Raw genomic sequence first — 22,598 nt, forward strand, 5'->3', positions numbered from 1 at the left:
CACAGGAAGGAGCCAATCACAGACGTTCAGACGAGGTGACCAATCGCATTGCCCCCCCCCCCCCCCTCCTCTAACCGACGGAGCCAGTCACAACATGCCAGGGAAACAGCCCCATCGTGATTGCGTGCGTCTGACATCACGGCGCTGATTTGTCGCCCATAGCGTGGCCGGGTCGAGCAGGGCGGGAGGCGAGGATGGGAGGTGGTCGGCTCCTGGTGGTGCTCGTCGTGTTGTTTCTGTGCTGCGGGGTTCCGTCCGATGGACAAAAGAAGAAAGAGGTTTGGAAAGCGTGGGGGTTCATTCGTTACTTAAAACAAGTGGACAGGGAACGAGTGGGGCAACCGGAAGAGGCGGCACCGGTGAGATGGCAGCAGGCAGGAGGGGCCGAGTGAGCTGCCTGAGGGACACCAGGGTGTCTGGTGGTGGAAGCTTCACCTCACCTCTCCTGTCAGACACTGCTCCAGCACTTCTCCCTATTCTGGATATTTATAAATAAAAACTGTCGAGTAAGCGGGGCAGGAGCAGGAATGAGAGAATCCATCTTGCTTTTCCCTCCAGCAGACTTCTCACATTTTTTTAAAGATCACTGATTAAAAATTCCCTATCGAGATCTGTGTTTGCTGTTTGCAGATTCTGCGCTGAACAAATATTCAAAATGAAATACAAACAAAATCCTGGGAATACTTGAGGGGTGTTCTATGCAGAGAGAAACAGTATTGAGTCATAAAAGTTAGAAATAAACCGGCTATAAGATGTAGAAAAAAAGAGAAAGAAAAATATAGGTTAATGGAACTTGATAAAACTGTGAAATTATGTTCAAACTAATGTGCTGAGTGAAGTGACAGAGTAATGACAGAACTAGTTCAGACTCTCTCTAAATATTTGTATTTCAAGGAAAGTTTTGTTTCCTGCTACAGTATTAGTGAAACTAACAGGGAGTAGGGGCGATTAGCCTTCTACCATTGAACTTAAAGTAGTTATGTAGGGATTATCTTCTTAAGCAGTCCCTCAGGGCCAACAATGTCTTGCTTCTGCTCCAGTTTTGTTGTCCTGAGCTGGATGAAGAGTCCTTTGTGGGATATTCAGACTCTGGCATGGGTGGGGTGCAGGTGGTGTTTAATGGGAAATGTACATCCCTAGTTTGGGATGTGTGCCTTTTCCGTTATTGTGCATGGCCTCTGCATGTGGCTGCCAGAGAGACTTCCCGGATGATCTATTTTTGAGAATGTTCTTGGGGTCTTATCTTTCTCCTCCTCCTGGAAATCTCTTGCTATGTCAGAGCTCTGAGCAAAGTGCTGCATGTGTCAAGCATGCAGATGATGTGGTGTGTTTATCAGAACCACTTATGCTTGTTCAGAGCCTTGTACTGGGATGCTGGGCTAGAAGGAGAAACTAACATTTGTTTACCTATCTTGCCACATGGATTAGGAATTATTTTCAAACATAGATTGGTGATAGTTCAATGTCTTGAGGTGCTTACTGTAGATCACCTATGTCTCCAAAGTGCACGGAACTGTGGGGATCACTGTTCAGTGAACCATGAGCTGGTTGCTGGGTTTGAGGCCTTGGTCTTCAAACATTCTTTTCCTCTGATGGTCGAAGGTGAGCTGCATGCAGGAGACTATGATGAATTTTGTCATCAATGTCTTTGGGGCTCCAAGACATGAACAGTGATTCACATTTTCACTGGTTTTACTAGAGATCTTTATCATTGGGAAGCTGCTTAGTAAGGTTCCTACATCCTAGCAAAGGAGTCATTGGTGACTTGGAGAACTGCATCTCTGAATGTGTACATATGCAATCATTATTCATTTGCTTGTAACTTTATAGGGTCATAGAGCAATACAGCATGGATTCAAGCCCTTCAGCCCAACCAGTCTATGCTGACCACAGTGCCTACACAGTTAGTCCCAATTTCCTGTGTTTGGCCCATATCCCTCTAAGCCCCACCCCTCTATGTACCTATCCAAATGCTTCTTAAATTATCCTATTTTACCTGCCTCAACCAATTCCTTTGGCAGCTCATTCCATATATTCACCACCCTCTGCGTGAAAAAGTTGTCCCTCGGGTCCCTTTTAAATCTTTCTCCTCTCACCCTAAACCTATGCCCCCCGCCCCCAGTTTTGGACTCCCCTACTTTGGGGAAAAGACTGTTACCATCCAACTTATCTCTGCACCTTGTAACTTTAAACATTTCCATAAGGTCACCCCTCATTCTCTTATGTTCCAAGGAACAAAGACCTAACCTGGCTAACCTCTCCCTGTAACTCAGGCCCTCTAGTCCTGGCAACATCCTCATAAATCTCCTCTGCACTCTTTCCAGTTTAACCACATCTTTCCTGTAACAGGGTGACCAAAACTACACGTACTCCTAGTGCGGCCTCACCGACGACTTGTACAACTGCAACATGATGTCCCAATTCCTATCTTCAATGCCCTGACTGATGAAGGCCAGCGTGCTAAAAGCTCTTTTCACCACTCGTGATTCTGCTTTCAATGAACTCTGCACTTGTACTTCTAGGTCCCTCTGTTCCATTACACTCCCCAGTGCCCAACCATTCATAGTACAAGTCCTACACTCATTTGACTTTCCAAAATGCATCACCTCACACTTATCTGTATTGAAACCCATTTGTCACTCCTTGGCCCACTTCCCTAACTGATCAAGATCCCCCTGTAATCTATGATAACCTTCTTCACTATCAACAACACCTCCTAATTTAGTGTCATCTGCAAACTTGCTGATCAAACCTTGTGCATTCACATCCAAATCACTTATAAATAACGAATAACAATGGCCCCAACATTAACGTCCTGTGGCACACCACTAGTCACCAGACTCCATTCCAAAAAACAACTTTCAACCACCACCCTTTGCTTTTTACCTCTGAGCCAATTTTAAATCCACTTAACTAGCTCTCCCTGGATTCCATGGGACCTAACCTTCTAGACCAGTCTGTCATGCTAGACCTTGTCGATGGCCTTGCTAAAGTCCAAATAGTCAACGTCCACTGCCCTACCCTCATCTACCCTTCTAGTTACCTCTTCAAAAAAAAACTCCAAAGGATTCGTCAAACATAACTTCCCATGCACAAAGCCGTGCTGACTCCTCCTAGTCAGACTGTGTATCCAAATGCTGGTAGATCCTGTTCCTCAGACTTCCCTCCAGTAACTTCCAAACCACTGATGTCAGGCTGACTGATCTGTAGTTCCCTAGTTTGTTCTTACTACCCTTACACAATGGAACAACATTAGCCACCTTCCAGCCTTTGGGAACTTCACCAGTGGCTAATGATGAAGCAAATATCTCTGCAAGGGCCTCTGCAATTTCTTCTTTAGCCTCCCACAAAGTCCAAAGGTGCACTCGGCCAGGCCCTGGGGATTTATCCAGATTAATGCACTGTAAGGCTGCAAACACCTCCTCCCTGGTAATGTGAATATTCTCCAAAAATCTCCACGTCTTTCCCTTATCTCTTGAGCAACCATGATTTTCTCCTCAGTAACACAGAGGAGAAATATAACATTAAAAATCCCACTCATCTCCTGTGGCTTGATATTGGCAGCCCTGCTGATTATCTAAGACAACCTACTCTCTCCCTGGCCACCCTTTTACTCTTAATTTGGCTTATAGAACCTCTTGGGGTTTTACTTAACCATACTTGCCATCTCATATTCTCTTTGCCCTCCTGATTTCTCTCAAAAGAGTATTCTTAATCTTTTTATAGTCATCAAGGGATTCATTCGTCTCCGACTTCCTAAACCCAATGTGTGCTTCCTTTTTCTTGACCCGAGCCTCAATATCAGCCAAGGCCTCCTAAACTTGCCAGGTTTACTCTTCACCTTAACAGGAATGTGCTGACCTTGAACTCTTGATATCACACTCTTAAAAGCCTCCCACTTGCCATTCGTTCCTTTCCCTTCAAACAGGCTTACCCAGTCGACCTTAGCTAGATCCTGCCTAATTCCCCCCAAATTAGCCCAGCTCCAGTTTACTACCCTAACCTGTGGACCTGTCCTATCCCCTTCTATCACTATCTTTAAAACTAATAGAATTATGGTCACTAGAGCCAAAGTGTTCCTTGACTGCCACTTCAGTTACCTGCCCTGCCTCGTTCCCTATGAGGAGGTCCAGTACTGCACCTTCCTGAGGAGGGCCCTGTATTGACTCATGAAACTTTCCTAGACACATTTCCCAAATTCCACCCCATCCATGCCCTTAACACTCTGGGTGGCTCAGTCAATACTGGGGAAATTAAAATCTCACACTAATACAATCCTATTACAACTACAGGCAATTTCTCTACACTCCTGCTCCTCAAGTTCCCGCTAACTACTGGGGGGAGGGGGTGTCTATAATACAGCCCTACTAGAGTGACACTCCTGTTCATTTTTGAGTTTTACCCATATGGCCTCCCTGGATAATCCCCCAAGAATGTTGTCTCTAAGCACTGCTGTTATATCCTCCCATATTCCTTACCATGTAGCTTATGTTGGGTGATCTTGGTTCTGGGGTGAAGATAACAAAGGTTGAACAGGTTCCTGCTTGTCCTGTGGAGTTGCACCATTTTCATGTAAAACATGTTGGAGGTGAAGTGTAGTATTGTAGAGAGAGATTGAGAAGGGTTTTGGTGCAAAGTCACAGCCTTGCTTGATTGCCTTTAGCTGAGGAAGCCATGAAAAAATTGTCCCCTAATTAGAAAAAGTTGTCTCATAAGGCCACTCACATTTCATAGATGAAATATTGGAGTTAATAACTATCTGTATTTAATTAGCTACAAGAACTTTAAATCACAGGCTCTAGGTACAACAGTAACTTGCATTTGCATTGTACATTCAATGGCTCAGCAAATCCAGAGTGAGACATTTTCTTGTGGAGCTGATAATGCAATAAGGCAAAGTTTGTCCAGAAGGTTCCTTGGAATATTAAAGTGCATAATGCAGTTGGTGTATACATTGATTCAAGTTGATGACAGCTCAGAATTGCACCATTTTGCATCATTTACAATATCTGTCTGATAATGAATAACATCTTGCCACCAGTGCTTGCTGCAGATCTCAAATGCTGGAAATGTTTTTAATGTATTTGAAGCTCTGATTTCTTCCTCCCTATGCAGCACAGGTAAAAGACCAATTATGGCATCGCCTACCTGTATGCTTGATATATTTTAAGTGAGTTTACTTTGGTTTACCCAGACTTATATAGTTGTGCTATGTTCTGACAACTATGGAGAATATAATTTTGAAGATTTAAAGGTACATCGGTTAAGTAACGAAAGAATCTTTACTTTGAATTGCCATTCAGAAGGATTAAGTGTTTGCAAACCAGAAACCTTCCAGCAGAATGTGATACTTGTAATTGATGGTAACCAGATAGTTCAAGCTTGTGATGATGATTTTGGATATTTCATAAAACTAGGTTTAAAAACTTAAAGCCAAAATGAAGGAACAAATTTGACATGCCTTTCTTAAAGTTATTCATTAAAATAAATAATTTGCTCATTATTTGGTTTTCTGATTCAGCCTTTGAAAATGTTAGAATTATTAACTAACCAAATTAGAGAACACAATAGTATCAGTTTATAAATGTTTAAAATTTTTCACTTCAGTGTCAATGATCAAATTTTAAGTTTGTCTCTGGAGTTTGTTCCAAACCATATTCTGTGTCACCCATAAAGTTTAGAGCCACTGATGATGTGTCTGTGATACTTGTATCATGTAGAAGATAATTACCCAGTTATGGTATTTAGTCTTTATGGGAAGAGATACCAGTCCATAAGATTAAAATGGCCATTTCTTATGCCTATTCAGTTGTTTGAAGATTTGCATGTTATTAATTAAATAAAGATTATTGACACGATTGTACATTGTCATTTTTGGCTTGTTAGACACTTCTATCTGAAAAAGTTGGGCAGTTGATGGAATGGGCAAACAGACGAGCTGTAATCCGGATGAATGGAGATAAGTTCCGTCGATTTGTGAAGGCTCCACCGAGGAATTACTCTATTGTGGTGATGTTCACTGCTTTGCAGCCACAGCGCCAGTGCACTGTTTGCAAGTACGTGACTACCTTTTTTAAATCATATTGTAAATGTACTACAATGAGATATCTATTATGTTGAACTTAACTGAGGAAATTTATGTCTTATTTTAATTCTTGAAAGGCAAGTGGATGAAGAATATCAAATCCTGGCCAACTCCTGGCGTTACTCAAGTTCATTTGTAAATAAACTTTTCTTTGCTTTGGTGGATTTTGATGAAGGATCTGATGTATTTCACCAGGTCAGTTCCAGTTTTATTATTAAATTATTTTCAATATTTTGAACAATTGTTATGGTATTTGAAATAATTGTTGGTATTTCCCTTGGAGTCAATGTAGTAGCTTGTGGAGGGCAGCTTTATTCTGACATCAATTTAAAATTCATGTTGAGATATATTGACCTGATCATCACCTTTAACATTTTTTGTTTTATTTTTAAAAATCCATTTCTCTTTGACTGAAGAGCTTTGCATTCAAATGGAAAATGCCAGAAATTCACAGGTCAGGTAATATCTGTGGTTCGAGATATAAAGTCAACATTTCAGGTTCGTCCATGACCTTTCAAAACTGTAGGAAACTTGGAAATCAAATATGAGAAGGGGGAGTGGTGGAAGGAATGCAAGGAAATTGAGAAAGTGAACGGCTGGACCATGTGAAAATGAGAGCAATATAGAAGATGACAGAAACTGATGAAACTTTGAGTTTTGTATAAGCAGGGAAGCACCACTGATGTAGTAGTCTTTGTAATTCTGATTTGGAGTAAATGAGTGAGGCTGTCTAACGTGAGATTAAAAATAGAAAATACTAGAAACATTCAACATGTCAGGCAGCATCTATGGTTAACACCTCAAAAGAATTCAATGTGAGAATAAGTTCAGCCAGGCAAAGGGGAATAGTAGTGGAGGGGGAATCAAAGAACCCTTGGTTATCCTGCTGTGGGATGGAGAGATTAGATTAAATGTCCAAAGTGAAAATGAGCCAATTGTGACAAGGCAACTGGAAACTGATAAAATAGTCATGGGTGTGATGGGTGTTAGAGAGGTATGTGGGAGCAGGGGGAGACTGAACAAGGGGAAAGAATAGAGTCAAGGCAGGAAGAAGCAAGGGTTTTTTTTATTTGGGACAAGAATGGACTGAAATGATGTGTCTAGCTGGACAATCCTGCATGTGGATCGTGAGGAGGGGGTAGAAGTAGGCTGTGTGTGACTGGGAGACTGAGAATGAGGCTGTGGTAGGGGGGAGAGATCACTCAAAGAAATGAGCTCTGTGTCTGTGGGAGTCACTATGGGAGACTAATGGACTTCTTAGCAAGGTAGCGATCATGTCACCAAACAACGGCACTGCTCTTGTCATCAGGTTTGATGACAACATTGGGGTTGGTCCTTGGTGTGTGGAGTTTTGCAAGTTCAGGGGGAGTTGGATCGGAGTACATGGCGTGGAATAAATTAAGGTGGGCAATTGTCACTTTGGCAGTTTGTGATGAAAAGATCTAGAGTGAGTAACTGGCCAGAGTAAGGTCTCCAGGTGCAGCTGGGTTTCTGAGGATGGGAGAAAGGGTCCACAGTCTGGGAGGAAAACCTCAAAGCAAAAAAAATCGGCCACTTGTACTTCCAATGCCAGTATACTACATTTGGTGCACACAATGTGACTTTCTCTATGTTAGGAAGCCAAATGCAAATTGGGTCACTGCTTTCCAGAACATCTTCATTCAATCTGCAAAGATGACCTGGTGTATGTTGCTTGTCACTTCTCCGTTCCACTCTCACTTCAACCTCTGTCTTTGGCCTTACCTTATTCCAAGGAACTAAAAAGTAATTTGGAGGAATATTATCTCAATTTTTGACTTGGCATAATACAGTCCTTGGGACTGTAACCAGCCTTTCCAGTTGTGTCAGTAGAGGCCAGTTCTGATGAAAGGTCATCCACTTAATACAGCAACTTCTTCTCTCCCCGCAGATGCTGCCTGGTCTATTACATACACTATTTTGGATTTGCAGTATCTTCAGTAGTTTGCTTGTCCAGCATATTTTTCTTTGCAGTTCCAGGATTAATTTTTATCCTTTTCTCTCTTCCTGTTTTCAATCATTGCTATGTATTTACCAGTATTCACCAGTGAGAAAGACCTTGACGTTTGTGAGGATGGCGTACAACAGGCTGATACGCTAGGGCATGTTGACGTGAGGAAAGTCGGGGTATTGAGTTCAAGAGCTGCGACGTAATGTTGCAGCTCTACAGAACTCTGGTTAAACCACACTTGAAGTATTGTGTTCAGTTCTGGTCGCCTCATTATAGGAAAGATGTGGAAGCTTTAGAGAGGGTGCAGAGGAGATTTACTAGGATGTTACCTGGATTGGAGAGCATGTCTTATGAGGATAGGTTGAGTGAGTTAGGGCTTTTCCCTTTGGAGAGAAGGAGGATGAGAGGTGACAATGAGGTGTACAAGATGATAAGAGGCATAGATTGAGTGGACGGTCAGATTTTTTCCCCAGGGCAAAAATGGCTAACACGAGGGGGCAAAATTTTAAGGTGATTGGAGGAAGGTATAAGGGAGATAAGTGGTGGGTGCGTGGAATCCACTGCCGGCAGAGGTTGTGGGGGCAGATACATTAGGGACAATTAAGAGACTCTTAGATAGCCATGTGAATGATAGCGAAATGGGAGGGAAGGATTAGATAGATCTTGGATCAGGATAAAATGTTGGCACAACATTGTGGGCTGAAAGGCCTGTATTGTGCTGTTATGTTCTATGTATTTACATTTCATCCAGATAAATCGTCAACAGTTCCCAAACCTTCAGCACTCTCAGCCAGCATTAACACCATTTGTGGTATTCATTTTCTCTTAGTCAAGAGCCCGTAGCAGACGGTTCCAATGTTTTCTCTACCTCTCTCCCTGCAATTTAAAAGTTTTATCTGATCTGTTCTGATGAATGGCCATGAACTTGAAATGTTCACTTTCTTTCACTATCTATTGAGCATTTTCAACATCTTGTTCTATTTCAGATTTCCAGCATCTATAACTTTTTTGTATTTTGAGCCTTGTAATTTTTTATGATGTAGAACACTTTATCTGATGTAACATAACATTTTCTAAGTTTTTTTGCATATAAACAGTTCAGCATTGAGAAATAGATTGTGCTTTATTGATCTTGTTAATTGAGCATAACTTTTTTCCTTCTCTGTCAGTACAGTGCATATAGGGAGGGAGTTTGGAGTCCACTGTCTTTGTGATAGTGTAACTTCTGTAGATTTTTTTTTAGTCGCCATCAGTTTTTTTTGAGACAGGCCAGTGGAATAGTTTGGTAGATAGCTCTGCCTTCATTTAGCTGACATTCCTTTTTAACCCACTAAGTCTCACTAAAGTGCATGACAGAGATCACTATCATGAGCAAATTGGTGGGGGCAGAGTCCTGTACCTGCACGGTAGCGTAGTGGTTAGCGCGATGCTATTACAGCGCCAGCGATCGGGGTTCGATTCCCGTCGCTGTTTGTGAGGAGTTTGTACGTTCTCCTGTGTCTGCTTGGGTTTCCTCCGGGTGCTCCGGTTTCCTCCCACATTCCAAAGATGTACGGGTTGGTTAATATGGGTTTAAAATGGGCAGTGCGGACTCGTTGGGCCGGAAGGGTCTGTTACCACGCTGTAAATAAAATTAAAAAAAAACAGACTCTTGGGCTGAATGGGCTGTTTCTGTATTGTGAATTCTCTGTGAAGAGTTTGCTGCTGTAGCTGAGAATGGCTACTTAAGCAAAGTGCTGAAGGGCTGCAGGAACAGAGGAACTTCAGGTCGGGAAATGTTATTGCAGTTAGAGAAGGTGGAATATAGTCTTAAAATGAAGAAACTTAACTATTTTTAACTTTTATCTTTCATGTCCAGCTCAATATGAATTCTGCTCCAACATTCATGCACTTCCCAGCTAAAGGGAAACCAAAGCGAGCAGACACTTACGAGCTTCAAGTTCGAGGATTTGCAGCTGAGCAGATTGCACGCTGGATTGCTGATCGGACAGAGATAAATGTAAGTGTATGTGTGTCTCTGTATGTGTGAGTATGTCAATCTTTTCTCCCAATTATCTCTCATTCCAAAACAAAACCCTGAAATATTGGGAAAATTGCACCTTCAAAATCAGCAGCAGAACAATATAATTTCCTGTACTTCCTCTTTTAGCTGAATACCTGCTATGCATTTCCCAGAGTTTATTTATTCTGTGCTTTTTTTATTCCCCATTAAAGCACTAACTTATCTCTAGAAGCTGTTTCTGGTCTGCATTAAAAAGCTAAAGAGGCCTTCCCCAATTCAGTGAGTGGACGAGTCTTTCAGACCAAAAACAATCCAGGTTTGAGTTAAGGTGGAGGAGTGTTTGTGCATGTCAAATGAATACACAGATGTCCTCCTTACTGAAACCTCAATTGTCCTGCAGTACTTCAATCAAATTCATGCTTGAATGACAGACATTTGACTGAGGTACTGGAGAACAATTGATGTTTTGGGTAAGGAAATTGGTGAGGAAACAAAGAAGAAAATTTGAACCATTTTATGCATCTATGACTATATTTCTCCAATTCCCTGAGAGTAATGACTTGCATTAACATAAAATGCCACACCTCTACTGTGCTTGGGTAGTCATTCTTGGTAAGTGTCAGCAGGATGTTTTGCAGCAATACAATGTCTTTGATTGCACCTCCCAAATTTATGACATCCACCATATAGAAGGATGAGGAGGCAGTAGGTATACAGGAACACCGTTACTACTGGGGTCACACAACCTCTTGACTCAGATGTGTGTTTCTGTTTTTTTTATTATCACCAGATTAAAATTCCAGAACTTCTGTGTTACAGCATCGTGGGAGCATTTCCCCTTCACACTGCAGCAGTTCCAGGCAGTGCATCACTATCTTTATCATACTAAGTAGGAATGGGCAGTAATAGGCAAAAATGCAGGCCTGCATGTGGATATAAATCAGTTTTTGTGGTGCCCATGAGACTTGTGATGCTCTTTAGGAAACGTTTAGCGATAAACCTATGCCAAGGAGATTAGTATTCGTAAGTGTGTTTTTAGCAGATATTGGGTAGGTCAGCACAAACCATGTATGCATTGGAGACTTCTTTGAATGGATCAATAGCACACTGAACAAGCTCACAGACGTGCAAATGAAATACAAATTACAGTCTTTGAGGATTCTTGCTATTCAGTGTCAGTAAAGAGTTTGCATTTATATAGTGCTTAACACATTCTTGTGCATTTAATTTTTGAATTGTTTTTAAAATGTAATCACTGCTAAGTTGCACATGGTAAGGTTTCGCAAATATCTATGAAATAACCAGTGACTCTGTTTTGAAGTATATTAATCCACACATTTAGATAGCTCTATGCTATAGTAGGGAATCTATTATGTTCACTTGTGCAGGCAGACTTAATTTGGTATCTCATCTGAGAGAGAAATGAGATGTTTAATGTTATTAGTATAATACAACAAGTTGTTCATGGTGTATCTCAGGAGAGACTAAGTTAACAATCCAGGTTGATGATCTTTCAACAGAATTCTAAAAAGTTAGAAATGAAATAAACTTTAAGTTTAATTTCTACTCCACACATGCTGCTTGACTTGCTATGTAATTTAGTTTTTGCTTTTTATTTCAGGTTTCCTTTTGGGTGTAATTTGACACATTGATATCATGTATAATTAAATGGAGTACTTTAGTTTGTAATAGATAAAACTATTACCTCAATAGTTGTAATGTCATAGCAAAATGAAAATGAGTTTTTTATTTGAAACAGATTCGTGTGATAAGGCCACCTAACTATGCTGGTCCTTTGATGCTGGGATTTTTACTTGCCATAATTGGTGGACTCGTGTATCTAAGGCGGAATAACCTTGACTTTCTCTATAATAAAAATGGCTGGGCTTTCGTTGCTTTGGTAGGTGAAACAATTTACTTTTATGTTTTCCCTATGGTTGGCTGTGAACAGCTAGATAATACAGCTTCAATTCTGTTGAAATTACATGACTAAAAATAATTCATTAAAAACATTAGTGCTTTAAGAATAAAAATGAGAGATGCAGTACATTGGACACTGGCATTAAATCCATGAGATCTTGTTTTAATCTAGTTCAAATTGAGAGGATCAGTAGTTTCTTCATCCACAACAAATATTCAGTATCTAAAAATATGAGTTTCCTGTGAACGAGTGCCAATCAGTCCCTAGGGCTATAAAAATTAAAATGTGGCATTTCATCCTCTGGAAAATTTGGATGATAGAATATAAAAATATTCAGTTTAAAATTTTTTTTTTGTTTCTACAAACTTGCTGTCCAAAATTATTTTCTCTCATTCCTCTGTGCTCGAATTATTGTTTGAATTTGCTCTGTCTGTTTCTTAAATTACACTGGTTAAGGAGATACTGTGTTCAACTTGGGTCACAAATGCATTATTTCCCCTTGCTGCGCATTGTCAGCTTCAGCTTGTAGTAACTTTGTGGGCAAACATTTTTTGATCTGAATGTTGCTGTGGCAAGTTTTAATTAATGTATTGTATCAAAACTTGGCATATCCATTTTCTGTTATGTTTGTACTTGCAGTGTTTTGTACTTGCAATGACCTCTGGTCAGATGTGGAATCACATCCGAGGTCCCCCATATGCACATAAGAACCCTCATAATGGTCAAGTGGTAAGTAATTCAATCTACCTTAATTTTCATTGTATGCCTGTTGGTTGTGTTGGATTGTTACAGCTTTCAATATAAGTGTTAATTTTCAATATGTGTGTTTTTTAATTCTTCCTTTCCATGATTGGAATGGCATATTTTTAAAATTTTATTTTTAGTCAAGCCATTTAATTTTTGATACTGTTATCTACAAAGTATCATTGGTGATAGAATCTACATAATAAGATGCTCTACCATCATTATGTTTCAAAATGGGGGAAATCATGCCACATAAAAAATTCATCTTTATCTTCTTGGAAAAACGGAAATTTAAAAAATAGAAAAAAATTCTGTCTTCAGTAAAGTTTAACATTTGACATTGATGTAACTCACCACTAGGTGGTGCTCTAGAGATTATCGCACTTTTTTGGCAAGAAATAACAGCGGGACTGAAGTTCTCCGGGGGAGTTCAAATGCTGGCTATTATTGCATTATTTCTGGTATTTCTCAGTGGAAATTCTGGTAGGTTTTGGCACTGTCACATGAATATAGAAGCTCCATACCTACCGACTGAGCTCTGGAAGTAATTTCATTGTGGAAGGGGTGCTTGCTGAGACTCTTCAATGTTTATGCTGAGGGGGCTACTTTCTGATCCTGCCCCAGTTTAAACTTGGTGGAAGATCTGAGAGCCCATTCATTTGAATGAAGGTTGGGAGTTGCAGGAAAGAAAAGCATGAACAAAAGTTACATTTTTTAATTGAGGTTTAATTTTTTTTCAATAAACTTTTGAGTTTCTTGGTTGATTTTTTTTTAAAGTGGTTCTAGCATTTTAGTCATTTTTTTAAGATTTTATGTTTCTTAAACATTGGAACTATTTTGTAGAAGTGTGATGAAGGAAGAAACAATGTGATCTGATGTCAGTTTGTTCTGATATATTAACCACACCCAGACTTGTGTTATATGTTCCTCTAAACAGATTGGATGGGGGTGGGGGGGCGGGGAGCAGGAATGCTTTCAGGCTGAAGAGAAATTTTGGACCAGATGTACTCTACAGCTTGTAGTGAACATTGTAAAGTTGCAAAATGTTTGAAACTGAAATCTTATTGAACCTTTTGATCCTTATTGCCTTTATCATTTTCAGAGTTACATTCATGGAAGCAGTCAAGCACAATTTGTAGCTGAAACGCACATTGTTATTTTGCTGAGTATCCTTTGCCCTTGATTCTGGAACATCTTTATAAATATTGAAGAGCAATCTGCGTTCTTCTGGGAATAGGAAATGATTCTTAAAATCTAACCGTCATTTGCACTTCAGTTGAAATTATTACCTATGTTTGCGGCAAGATGTATTTTAAATCTAGATGTCATCATCGCTATAAAAATGCGCATTGCTAGCAAGCCTGACACTCTGGGGGGGATCTCTGGTTATACTATCAACCTGAGATTGTGTGCTTGATTTGCTGATTGATTGATATTGGGATGGTTCTGCTGGAGGACTCTGCCTATATTCCTGTTCCCATTGCTTTTTATTCACGTCTCTGATCTGTTTTCCTGATGTCTCTTAAAATTTTCCTCATTGTTTTATTACATTTTCAGGTTCTGGCATCTGCAAAGTTTGAAATTGTGCCTTTGGAATCTAAGTCCTGGTCATTGAAATCTATTGAAAAGAACAATGGTACTAACATCAAGTCCACTGTACTTCCTTCAAGTCTCAAAAACAGTTCTTCACAACCACCAACCCCCGCCCCCTTCCTGCTTTTTCTCTGGCTCTTGGCAAACTGCAGCTCCACTTGAGTACTGTTCCTTTAATCCCATGAAATTTATTTTTAAAGGTATATCTTTTGAAAGTCCACATATATATTTCTGCCCCTACTCTACTACTGTCATAACAATTAGTTTTTAAATAATTACTGCTGCCTTTAACTTTGCTCCCTAATCTCTCTCCTCCTATTCAGTGGTCTATAGAATACATCAGCAGAACAGCTCCTCTATTGTTAATTCTAGGCACATAGATAGTGTTTTATCCCTTCAACTGTTTCATCCCCCTCTGATGCTATGACAGGTTCTGTGAAGATCCATTTTAAAAAAAAGTTTGTTTTCCTTGTATCTCTTGAGGAAATTAGTAATATCAATGCATCAGCTTCATTTTGTCACAATTATGACTTTCTCATTTTGATAAATCTAATGCCATGTAGATCTCACTACATGCAGGTGTGTTTTGCAATCATCTCACCTTGTCTTTAGTAACTGGTAATTTAGCACTTGAGGTTTTGAATGACAGTTGTATTTCTGTAGCACAGAACTTGTCTTTATCAGTAAATGCATCCAAGGAATGTTAAGGATGTTATTACTTAACCAACAATGCAGATGCCGCTATAACATTAGGTATGGTATTACTTCATGAAGCAGCCACATCTGATATGGATATAGGCAAACGAAGAAGTAAGTACAGAATCCTGCTGTGTGATCAGTTGTTGCTTTATTGAGGATAATTGTTTGATTCATCTGTCTATTGATGAGAATTAATTTATTTTACTTTTACTGTAAATCTTTGAGTGTGAGCAAACTATCAAAATATATATTCTCATTAAAATCTAGCTTACCAATTATGACAGATTTGCAATCATCCAAATGTACAGTGCTATTTTAACCATTCTTGAGGACTTTGACTTCAATTGACGTTTGAGCGGTAGTGAGTTTTACATCCAAATGAGCATGTTTACTGCAAATACAGAGTACGCCATATCTTAAGTTGATGAATACACAGGCACAGTAGATTTAATGATAGTGTGCACCTGCAGAGAATTGCAATACTGAAAGTTCTTGTGATTTTTTTGTTTGCATCAAAATGTCATCTATTATCTTGTCAATCTTAGTATAAATGCAGAAAATCCACTCTCATGGGTAGACTCATTCTAAGCAGCAACATTTCTTCACAGTTAGCCTTTCGTTCACAGATAATAGTGGTAAAGATGAGCATTTGTTTGAACCTGTAGTGGCTGCAATATGTATATTGTAATGGATTTAAAATTTGATTAAATTTCCTTTGGCACTAAATGTTAATATGTTTTATGAATAGAAGGCAGACATTTTGGCTGGGAAGAGATGTTAAAACTCTCATCATTGGCATGCTGTTGGAAAAGGGAATACAACTATTTGGTTTGGTCACCACTGGCAGTTTCTCTTAAGAGCTGGCGGTATTGCAGAGTGCCAGTCATCTTAAATATGTTAGCCCCAAACTTGCATAATAATTATTGGCCCTGATTTTCCACTGAAAGAGCAGAACTATCTAGATCTGTTGGCTTTTACCCATTTGACTGAGCAAAACTCAGGACTCCTGAGCACAGACTGAAGTCTAGCCTTGCATTCCAGTTAACTGTCAGCACACACACTGTACCAGTGGGCTTAACGTGACTCCATCAGAACAAAGTGCGATCTTAGCAGCATTTAGGCAGGGAAATTGCCTATGTAAATCAATGGAAAGGAATTTTTGTTCGCAGAACAGAAGCGATTTTCCTTTTTATTTTTAATCCATTTAAATTTTTATTTTTTTAGTATCAGCTTTGATCATGAATCTCAGCACAAATAGTTAATTTAAATGATAACCTTGATAGTCAGTCAGCCTTGAGGGTGGAACTAGTTGTTTATGCTCTAAGGAATCTGCACTTGGCTTTGCTCAGCTGGTTGCAGCAGTCCTTGCTATTAGAAGACTGTGTCAGGGGCACATTGAAAGAAATGGCAAGCTCCAAAAGGCTCAGGTGGCTCATCGTGTTGATGAAGTTTCAGTCCAATTATTTTTGTTACAGGACAACTTTAACTTCACCCTGTTGTGCTGCTCAACATCTGAAACCCCATCTTCATTGTGTGTGTGATTCCAATAAGCTATATTACTAATGAAGCTGCAGTGATTTGTGTATGCATTGTGGCAGTGCAGTTGATTATGGGGAAAATGCGTGATATTTCTGCTGAAACAGTTCAATTGCTGGTCTTGTGAAAGGAACTGAATAGGAACATGTATCTAACCTGACATTCAAATTTGTTTCACTCTTTGCCCTGCAGTTTTATGTGTGGCGGGACTAGGACTGGTTGTGTTTTTCTTCAGTTTGATGTTGTCCATTTTCAGAGCTAAATATCATGGATATCCATACAGGTAAGATGTTGATGCATACAGTTAATGTTCTGAAGTTACTGACTGCTTAATATAAAATTAAAAACCTGTGTTTGTTTGACATGTATTCATAATGTGCCATATTCATTTTAAAGGGGAGTTCCAATTGTGATGTCATTTCCATAGCAGATTTCCTTCAACCAAAAGACACCAAAATTGGTGGCCTAGTGGACAGTGAAGAAAGGTGTCTAAGATTACAAGTATCTGGATCAAATGGGAAAGTGGGCCAAGGAATGGCAGATGGAATTTAACTCAGACAAGTATGAAATGTTGCATTTTGGGAAGTTAAACCAGGACAGGATTGACTCAGTAAATGACAGGGTGCTGGAGAGTGTTGTAGAACAGAGAAGTAGGGATACAAGTATATAGTTCCCTGAAAGTGGTGACACTGGTAGCCAGGCTGGTAAAGAAGGCATTTTGCATGCTTGCCTTCATTGGCTGAGGCATTGAGTACGGGAGTTCAGACATCATGTCATAACTGCACAAGACGTTGGTGAGACCACACTTGGAATATTGTGTGCTGTTCTGGTCGCCTAGCTATAGGAAGGATATCATTAAACTGGAAAGGGTGCAGAAAAGATTCACAAAGATGTCACTGGGACTGGAGAGCTTGAGTTGTAAGGAGAGACTGGATAGGCTGGGGCTTTTTTTCCCCGGATCAAAGGAGGCTGAGGGGTGATCTTATTAGCTTTATAAAATCATAAGGGGCATAGATGTGATGAATGGTTATAGTCTTTTTACTGGGATGGGGAGTTTCAAAACAGAAGGCATTGATTTAAAGGGGACTTGAGGAGCAACTTTTTCCATAGAGGGTGGGTATGTGGAACAAGCTGCCCAATGAAGTGGTAGAGTTGGGAATAATTACAATATTTAAAGACATTTGGACAGTTTCATGGATAGGAATGGTTTAGATGGATATGGGCCAAACACAGGAAGTGTGACTAGTTTCAGGAAGGCACCTTGCTCAGCATGGATAGAATTGGGCTGAAGGACCTGTTTCTATGCTGTATAACTCTGACTCTTATGACTCCTCCGCCCTCTCCCACTTTCTCCCCCCCTCACCACCAATCATTATGTTTGGTAACTGACCTGGGGCTAATAAAAATTGTGCTATTATGCTCCTGATATCTGATAAGAATGGAATTGACCATTGGTCCTTTTACCTATTTTTAATCTGAAACTTGAGCTAGGTAGTGCTTCATAGCACGGATGCTGATCGGACAGACAATTTAGTCTATAACGTGATTGGAGGGCTTGGGCAAATGGAAATTCATCGCATTCTGGTCTGAGTGGTTATTATCTGGATAAAAAAGGGGAAAATTTACCACTGCCTCTGTACTGGTTTTGGCTGATTAAACATCAGCACAGAAGTACATGAGGACAACCTGGACCCGAGCTCTGGGCTTTAGATAAGGGGATGTATTCCTACGTGATAGCAATTGAATGAAATGTCAAAATCTGCTTTTCAGTGATTGTTAAACATGATTGCCATATATATCACATATCCAGATAATTTTATAGTTTTTAACAAAAAGCATATTGATTCATGAAGGAGGCTTGTAAATGTTTGAGGTTGGAGGAAAAATAGGCACATCATGAGTTTGTAATTAAAAGGATAAAGATATCCTAGCAAAGTTTTTGAAGTTTTCTTTATTTTTGTAATTTTTTTTTTCCTGTGAGAATTGTGATCCATTCTTTAAAACAAAACATCAATTTACCACCAATTCTTTGGCTGGGACTTCGTTACTACTGGGCCAGATTGTTGCTGCTCTACAGGAAATGATAAGAGCCAGGGTTTAAGATGAGAAATGAGGGATTTTAGGAAACTCTGTTGCCAGCTGCGAAGTCCATAAAATTTTCGAGTCTTATCACACCTGCAAACTGAAGAAATACTGAGCAAATAAAAAGTACTCCCTGAAGTTTCATCTGCTTTTATAATTGCACTGTGGCATATGTTTAAAATATCTTTGAATATTTTTTGTCTTAAATTTGTTTTATTGTGCTGCTAAGCTACCTATTTGCATAATGTTCATGGAATTTGCTTTAAACTTTTCCACTTTATTATTTTTGCCTTTTTAGCTTTCTTATAAGTTAATCCTGGAGAAACGGGCAGAAGCTGAAAGAACAGCACAACACCGCACCGTAGTATGAGAAGTTGAAATTAAACATCAAATTGAGCAGTTTGTTATATTCCAGAATACCTCCTAATATAATTCCATTTGAGGTCTCTCAGAGGAAGACTTGAACCAAAGAGAGCCTGTGGTGCCTTAGGTTTTTGTTGGCCAACAAAAAAAAACTTTAAAAAAAAAGTAGGTATTTACTAATAAGATTTTGGGTGTTATTGGGGCAAAATAGAAAATTATCAAAAATTAATCTGCAGCTTTTTTTTAAAAAAAAAAGTAATTTCTGTTGAATGAAGTGCCTTAAATGGAATTGTTCCAAGATTCAGGTCTTAAAGGGCTGATTTGCATATGGTTGAACTTGTGAAGTGTGATTTTTGTTCTGAAATATTTTAAGTTGACTTAATATCACATTTCATGGTGTATATTATGTCAACTTCTTTAGCATACACTGTGAACTTGGCTATTATTAACATTTACAATAAAGTGATAACTTGATGCCCATAGTATTTTAATGACCAGGTCAGTGCTTCAATCTCTAAAATTTAATTTTTTCACAGTCCACTTTGTGATCATCTAGGTAAAATGTTAAGACATTGAATGTTGATTCTGTGAAAAATTTATGATGCAAAATGTTACTACAACTTGGATAAAAACAAGAAATGAAAACACAAAATGCTGGAAATACTCAACAAATTGTCAACCTGAAATGTTGACTCTTTCTCTCTCCATGGATGCTGCCTGGCCTGCTGAGTAATTCCAGCACTTTGTTTTTATTTTGGATTACCAGCATCTGCAGTTTTTTTATTTGTATTTTTCAGAATAAAAGTGTGCATGTGTGGTGCATCTTGATGTCTGGATTCCTAAACAAAGATGTTAGTTGCTAAAAGATCATGAAAAAGCAGAGTGAAATATAAACTTAATCCTCAACTTTTATATTAGATGTAATTCATATAACTAGCTACTTCTAAACATTTTAGTTAGATTTAATTTTTGTTCTTCATTTCTGAATGCATTTGTGTTTGCTATGTGAAGCATCACAGGAATGAAATTAATTGTTATACCCAGTGCAAATCATGCAATACCGTTTCAAATATAGCTGAAGTTTGCCACTTCACAACATAATACAGTCAACACTGCTAGAAGTATACATTTTGATGGAATCTAGCTGAGGCGTGAAGCTGCTCATGTTGAATTGTTTCCCAATACTTCAGGACTCCATCAAGGAGGTGGTGCATTCAGAAGAAAAGGGAAGAGGAGTAAAACTGGGCAAAAGTTATTTCTAATTAATCTTTATGTTTAAAATATAGCAGTAGTGTGCTTTTTGACTCTAAGTAAAAGCTGCTGGTCCTCTCAAGTTGCTACACTGGATTGTAGCAAATTTGTTTTCATATTTGTGAGCCAAGTTTTGTTGCTACACATGTAGTGTCAAAAATAATACGTAACCTTCAGTTCCCAATAAAAACTGTAAAACTTTGGAAATGCTGCCAACAGAACAAAAGAATTATTTCATCATACTTGTTTTAAAATGACCATGGGCTTTTCCTTGTTTGTTGATTTCAGTTGGGGTGGTACTGCGTGTATCATTTGCCTTGGACTTCCCAGGCTTGGGAAAAGCAATTCAGCAAGGACTCCTGTTTCTGATATTTTCCTGATGTTTTGCTGTAAAATACATGTAAATGCGGGTGAGCAAGATGAAGAATGGCAGTGGTCAGGTGGCACCAGAGTTAAATAGTCAAATCCTGAAATTATTGATGCATCTGATTTTTCTTCTATTACTTAAGAATATATTGAACAATAATCTAGATGGCCATACGAGATTCAAAATAGTATTTTAGGAGATGGCCTTGACATATGGCTTCTCCTGCGATTCTTTAGTTACAGTTTGGCTTCTCGTTGATAGTTTCCAAGCCATTTCCTTTACACTTATTTGATTCTGCATTTTTAATTATAATTTTCTGCTGTTTGATTAAGATGCAGCAAAGTAAATATTAGACTTACGGGCAACACTATAGAAAAGACCACCAGATGGCTTTTTAGTGAATTACTTTCTCTTTCACAAGACATGGGTGTAACAGGCAAGGCCAATATTTTACTGCCCATGCAGAGATTCCCTTGAACTAATTGCTAAGCTACCTCAGCCTCACATGAGTCTAGTTCAGTAATAACCACGATGTCATTTGGACCCTTGCATTGTGACCATTACACTTGTGAGTTGGAGGGTAGATTTTTGCTGGTGATGTGTTTATTTTAAAAAGTGCAATTAAGGAAGTGATTACAGGAAGGTCATGCTGCCTTCCCTTCCCTCCGTCTAACACGCCCTTTGACTATAGTCATGTCATCTGGTTTCTTTCTCTGGGCTGTCTCCTTATTGCTGACAAATGAGGGTTCCTGACTTTACCCTCTAACTTCCCCCCAACTCCTATACCTGGCCACTAGCTGACCCACAGGCAATCTCATTTTCCTAGTATTATCTTTTCCCATACTCTAACCATTCAATTCCTGCACCAGTGACGGAACCTAATAAATCATGCAACATATTCCACTACTATTTCCAAATTCCCATTCCCCAACATTGTTATGATCCAAAACCACAGCCCATTGCTATGAAGGATTAATTCTCCTGTTTACAATTGGTCTCAAACTACTTTTCCAGCCTTGCTACTGCTAAACCCCACATACCATCAATCTTTGTTATATGTAACTTTTCTGGGTCTTATGATTTTTTAAAAAAAAATTAGAATGAACATATAATTTTGGTTTTCATGCCAAATGGGCAGAGTAATGGAGCTCCAAAGTAATGCTAAAAGCCACGTAATACTGCGTACTAAAATTGCCTCAATAATTTACGGCATTATATTCTTAAGATGGTGAGTCAACATCCATAGGATGTAATAGTAGATAAATTACCTTTCTGATCAATATTTAAATGTCAGGCCAGTTCTGTAAAATGAACATTTTTGAATTGGACTGTTTGGTATCATGATAGATCACCTCATTCAGGTATATGCAGCACAAGTCTATTGAATTGCATTAAATGAAAACCCTACTCTCCATGTGCACTCCTCCTAGCACCACTTTCCTGTGTATTCAAATCCCTTGTTCACATGCATTGTGCATTTTCACTGCCTTGTATTGCCTGAATTTTGGATGAGTTAAATTGTAAGGACCTGGAAGTATCTATTAAATTGAAGCCATGTGAATACTGCCTTCTACTGGGTGGGGTTGGGGGTTTGGGGGGTGGGTGGGGGGAAGAGGGAGAGAAGATGCATCTTGCTGGGAATTATTTTAATTATGTATTTTGTATTTCCAAAAAGCCAATATTATGGTACTCTTTACCATGTGATTTTAACAATGCATTGTCGATTGCTTTTTTTTGGACATAAAACAATCTATTTGATTTATAGCAGCTTTGTAATTGTGCTACAGAAATGCTTTCAATAACTGATTGAATATCTCTTCTAAACTCTCAAATGAAATTTAAATTTGCTTCAAATGGTATTATATGCAATGCTACATACTAATTTTTAATTTATTTTCCCAAATGACAATTTTTTTCTATAGCTTAATTACTACTTTAACACTTGCCTTCATATGTAATTTAATATACTATGCATGTTCAGTTCAT

At 39.0% G+C, this 22,598-nt stretch overlaps 1 protein-coding gene across 1 annotated transcript; it reads left to right on the forward strand.

The window, feature by feature from the left end:
* The first annotated feature begins 76 nt into the window (after positions 1–76).
* Positions 77–20,455, forward strand: LOC127573669 (magnesium transporter protein 1-like). The gene is made up of 10 exons (XM_052022079.1): positions 77–278; positions 5,887–6,056; positions 6,163–6,280; positions 9,913–10,053; positions 11,816–11,956; positions 12,617–12,706; positions 13,824–13,887; positions 15,050–15,124; positions 16,742–16,832; positions 18,930–20,455. The coding sequence occupies exons 1-10, from the start codon at positions 195–197 to the stop codon at positions 18,943–18,945; spliced, it is 990 nt and encodes a 329-aa protein (XP_051878039.1). The 5' UTR covers positions 77–194; the 3' UTR covers positions 18,946–20,455.
* The last annotated feature ends 2,143 nt before the right edge of the window (positions 20,456–22,598 follow it).

The sequence above is a fragment of the Pristis pectinata genome, chromosome 8 (assembly GCF_009764475.1).
Source record: "Pristis pectinata isolate sPriPec2 chromosome 8, sPriPec2.1.pri, whole genome shotgun sequence".
Classification (NCBI taxonomy): domain Eukaryota; kingdom Metazoa; phylum Chordata; class Chondrichthyes; order Rhinopristiformes; family Pristidae; genus Pristis; species Pristis pectinata.

What these genes read in the sequence shown, in the direction of transcription:
- LOC127573669 (XM_052022079.1), top strand. Translation starts at nt 195, where the DNA reads ATGGGAGGTGGTCGGCTCCTGGTGGTGCTCGTCGTGTTGTTTCTGTGC. An exon ending in CGCCAGTGCACTGTTTGCAA is followed by an intron (nt 6,057 to 6,162) that starts GTACGTGACTAC and finishes AATTCTTGAAAG; the next exon opens with GCAAGTGGATGAAGAATATC. An exon ending in GCACATTGTTATTTTGCTGA is followed by an intron (nt 13,888 to 15,049) that starts GTATCCTTTGCC and finishes CCAACAATGCAG; the next exon opens with ATGCCGCTATAACATTAGGT.